The 4,929-nt window shown below is 46.4% G+C and overlaps 1 protein-coding gene across 1 annotated transcript; it reads right to left on the bottom strand.

Annotated features, from left to right (window-relative positions):
- Nucleotides 1-1,855: 1,855 nt before the first annotated feature.
- LOC123142850 (uncharacterized) lies at nt 1,856-4,355 on the bottom strand (the record flags this gene model as incomplete). Its single annotated transcript, XM_044561577.1, has 7 exons — nt 4,287-4,355; nt 4,085-4,198; nt 3,569-3,853; nt 3,220-3,480; nt 2,917-2,960; nt 2,532-2,703; nt 1,856-2,008 (listed from the first exon to the last, which is right to left on the bottom strand). Coding segments are annotated over exons 1-7 (1,098 nt in total), but the record flags the coding sequence as incomplete, so codon positions are not given.
- Nucleotides 4,356-4,929: the final 574 nt, after the last annotated feature.

The following is a 4,929-nucleotide window of genomic DNA, read 5'->3' as shown; positions in this document are numbered from 1 at the left end:
CACCCCCACCCAACCCTTAGACATGTGCCCCTCCTCTCTTCCCCTCTCCCCCCTCTTAAACCCTTCTCAAATCTTGCAAATCCGGAGTATTTGACCGTGGATTTCGAAGCCAACCCCTCCCTTAAGGTAATCTCCTCCGATCCCCTCGTTTTCATCCATAGGAATTGTCACATTTGCTCAAATCTTCCTACTTTGGGGAAACCCTAGCTTTGGCTTGGATTTGCAAATTTGTGTTGAATGATGTTATGCTTCTCGGTTTTGTAGGCATGGCTTCATCCGGTTCCATGACGAGGCCACCGTGTGCTAACCAAGAAGACATGCCGAACAAGTGGGAGGACGCATCTTTGGACAAGGTGAAGGAGAAAGATGTCGACATCCCGCCATGTTGGTGTGGAGATGTTTGCAAGGTGAAGGTGTCCACCGACCGAAATAAATCATGGACGGAAGGGCGGAGATATTTTGTATGCCCGAACTATGCTTATGATCGTGCACTTCCAACTAACGCCTATGACCAACCACCGGTAAGCTCGAGAAGTAAAATGTTACTACCAAATGTGTGTCAACACTAACAAAAATTTTGTATGCAGTCACCGCCTCCTCTATGCAAGTACTTCACGTGGATAGATCTTGAAGTGCCAGAAGATGTCAAAAAGGACCAATACCAAGATTGTCTTAGGCGGCAACGGCGGTTCGAAGAGGCTTGGAGGAAGAGCGTCGTCAGAAGGAGAGGATGGAGCGGAAGAAACGAGAAAAGGAGAGGGTACGCCAAGCGAAACTTGCTCCTGAGAAGGAGAGGGCAAGAAAGCTTGCAAAGGCTCGCGAGGCGCAAGAGGAGGACTCGGCCCATGACAAGAAGGGGAAATGGCCTCGCTCTACTCAGTAGGGACTTCGCTTCGGTGCACTCGTCGTTAACTATCTTCTACTGAATGTGTCGTGAACTTGTGAGGGCATGTGAGATGCTGGTGAAGTATCTTCTAGGGCAAGCTGCCATTTGTCATTTGTAATGAATGTGTCGTGAACCATGTCGTAGTAACGTTTGAATTGTCTTAAGTTATGAACTCATCGGCATAAAATTTGTGTTTGTTCAAATTGCTGTGATGCTGAAGTCATTGTAAGTATTATGTTGTTCCGGTGAAATGAATGTGCCGTAAACTCTGTTTTTTCAGTAAACAGCCGTGCAGCGCCCAGAACACAGGCGCTGCACTATACCATGCAGCGCCCAAGGGATAGGCGTCGCACAGTATAGTGCAGCGCCTGGCTCTTGGGCGCTGCACTATGACTTGGTAATTTTCGTAGATGGTCAGTGCTGAAAGCCTTCTGTGGCCCTCTGGATAGCCATGGCCAGGTCGGCAGCGCCTATGAGACGGGCGCTGCACTGTACTGTGCAGCGCCTAGGCGTTGGGCGTCACACAGTACTGTGCAGCGCCTGTCTGTTGGGCGCTGCAGTGTTGTTAACTGCCAAACTGCAGAAACAGATGCCATTTTGGCCTCATGCAGCACTGACATACTACTAGTTCGCAAACACAAATACCAGCACTAACATATTACTATAGACTGCACATACTGAATAAAGACAACTAATAACTTGAACATCACATCATTTAGGACAATTCAACATTACTACTAGTTCGCAAACACAAATACCACACTAGTAAGAATTCACCAACATATAACATAACCTCACAAGTTCATCGACCTAATGAAACGGCTACAAGATCACTAACAAACACAAGCACTAATGCCTTCCGCGTGTGTTCCTGGTGCCACGCCTGCAGGCAATCTTCTTCTTCCTGGGTGGACGAGGCTCCTCTTCCTGCACTTCCTCCTCCGCCTCCGCCTCCGCCTCCGCCTCATCATCCAAGCTAGCCATCCGCGAGGTCCCTACGACCACCTTTGGGTTGCCTCTGTTGTCAAAGTCGTTGGGCGTGTACCGGCGTCTGGGCTGCCTAGGCTTGAACACATATGGGGACCGAAGTTGAGCGTCCGCCAAAGTCATGTCTTCATCAAGCTCATGGCCCTATCACACAATCAAACAATATGGTGAAGACCGGCGTCGTAATCAAGTGAGAATCACATCTAAAGGATTAGTCATACCTCTTGGGTGACCACGCCATCATCATCCAGATAAGCATATGAGGAACTCACATCGTCCCCCTGATGGTGAGATGAGGGGTCTGATGGTGTACCAGACCTAGAGGCAGATGGTTCATCAAATTCGGGATCACGGCAACCGAGAAGATTCGATAACCGCCTTAACTTCTTGGCCTGACGCTGTAATATGAACACGTGTGGAAGATATCAAACTCCGCAACATAGACTGGCTCTCATAGTGAATGCGATATGTACCTTGAGGAATGCTCGTAGTGAACCATCATCATTGCCTTTTCCAACCGGTGTGTTCTCGAGAATAGACTGGCTCTCATCAGCTGCTTTCTTGATCTCGGTGCGCTGCGGATGAGAAAGAATGAACATGTTAGCCATTCAAACATGTGTAGTACGGCCAACGGGAAAGTAAAGAAGGAACACTTTACCACATAGTTAATCACCGGAACAGCAGGGACTCCTTGCCCTACCCTGACATCTCTGTTGTACTTCCCCTTTGATAGATCCTCAAAGTTTACGGGTTCTTCAATAATATCCTCATTATATGCTGGCGGGCATATCTCAACTCGAGTATTTTCAAGAAGCCATCGTATGTAGTTATCAAAAGCAAGTGGGTTATGCTCACAAAGCTGGGCGCGTGCACTGCTACGAGCTTGCTCCACGCAAAGCTGGAAGCGGGTAACATACGAAGCATGATGCTTGTCCCAGTCCTTTATCTTCCGCTGCCTTCTCCTGTCCAACCTGCATGGTACAATACCAAACATTAGCAAAATCAAGAAGGACTGACGATGCTTAGTCAATACGCTCTCTTACCTATGAAGTGCTTTGTCCGTATCCACCCATTCCGGCGGGTGAGGCTGGAACAGACCAAACTGACGAAACACGCGATGTGGCAAATGAAACTCAACAGCCCAGTTGCATATCAGTGGGCACCGCATAAGCCAGAGATCCCTATCCCGCAAGCACATCGGGTTGATGCTAAACTCCGGGGTGTACCCAAGTCTGTCATCGGCGCCATATGGCTGCCATTCCACCTATGAAATAGGGCAACAATGCAAAATTGGTGACTTTTTTTCTGGCAAACATGAGAAATGACTGAAGTAATGACCTCGTTACCTGCTCAGGCGTAATCATGTCCAACTCGGCAACGTACTTCTGGTACATGAGATTGACATCGTTCGTCATCTCGGAAACCACATCCCACTTGTAAGCCCAAGTGGGGCGCCGTAATTCGTCATGTTCATCTTCATACCAAGGATTAAACCTGACGCTCTTCGGGCGTCCAACAGGCAGACGCTCCCAGCTCCATACAGAAAGTAGAATCATATTACCACCAATGCCTGCACTATCTGTGATCCTGCAACACGCATCGTCCAGCTGCATATGAAAGAAAAACAATGTTAACTTGACAGCAAACTTGCATTGCTAATGAAGAAATGAGTTGATCACAAAACAGACCAACTACCTGTCGATACAAGTAGACAAGAGTCGCTGAACCCCAGCTCCATTTGCTATCGAAGACGGTCAACGCCTTCAGCCACATCCATGGAGCGTTCTTGCCAGTGGAGTCAGGAAACAAAGTCCTTGACACAACATACCACATGTAGACACGAGCATGTGTTTGGATCACATCATCAGTGGCATCCGGAGGGCACGTCGCAAAGTGAGTTTGAATCCACGTGAAAGCAGCTCCAGCTGCTTTCCTTTCCCTCTTCTTCTTCTCTTCTCCCTCCTCTACATCAGCCTCAGCCTCAGTAGGAGCCATACCGATAAGAGCAATCATCTGCTCGCGCCACCCATCAGAATCGGTGCTCATACAGAGAGGCATCCTGTCAATAGCAAGACCGGTGATCAACGAGACATCCTCGAGCGTCACGGTCATCTCCCCAGTCCGAAGATGGAAACTATGCGTCTCCGGCCTCCACCGATCAGCAAGAGCGGACACCAGTGGAGCGTTCAGATTCGGCGTGGACCGGCTGACCAACTGAATCCACGGGAGTAGTCCTGTCTGCTTGATGTACGGTGTGTACCACTCATCGTAAGGCATGGCAGGACCAGAGACCCCGTGATACCGAATCTTCAAAGGTTCAAGCTTCTGCAAAAAACAAGTAATGACAAATCTTAGGGCATGTAAATTTCAACTTAAGGCAAATTTGCAAAATATTTAGATTACTCGTTATTACCATCTCCTTCTCGCGCATCATGTAGGCCCGGTGTTTCGTGTCGTAGACATCGTCGAGAAGCCAAACCATCCTTACAAATTTCAAACAATAAACATATATGAGTTCATCTCAAATATCGGTAAACACTCAACATTTCATATGTGTTCATCTAAACATCTCATATGTATTCATCTACAAGAATCTCAACATCTCCTTCTCACACAATGAATAAATGATTGTAAATTATCATAGGCCCGGTGTTTCGTGTCGTAGACATCGTCGAGAAGCCAAACCATCCTTACAAATTTCAAACAATAAACATATATGAGTTCATCTCAAATATCGGTAAACGCTCAACATTTCATATGTGTTCATCTAAACATCTCATATGTATTCATCTACAAGAATCTCAACATCTCCTTCTCACACAATGAATAAATGATTGTAAATTATCATATATATCTAGTATGTCATATGTGTTCAAGTAAATCAACATCTCATATTTCAAATAAACTAAACATTTCATATATATCTAAAAAACCTCAACATCTCACATATAGCTACAAAACTCAACATCTCATAATTATCTACAAAACTAGGCATCTCATATATATCTAAAAAAATTACAATCTAGGTTTCACTAACAAGAATCATATAGTGTGTG

Source organism: Triticum aestivum, chromosome 6D, assembly GCF_018294505.1.
Source record: "Triticum aestivum cultivar Chinese Spring chromosome 6D, IWGSC CS RefSeq v2.1, whole genome shotgun sequence".
Lineage (NCBI taxonomy): Eukaryota > Viridiplantae > Streptophyta > Magnoliopsida > Poales > Poaceae > Triticum > Triticum aestivum.
Note: the sequence above shows the minus strand (reverse complement) of the source record. Positions and strands in the feature narration are given on the sequence as shown.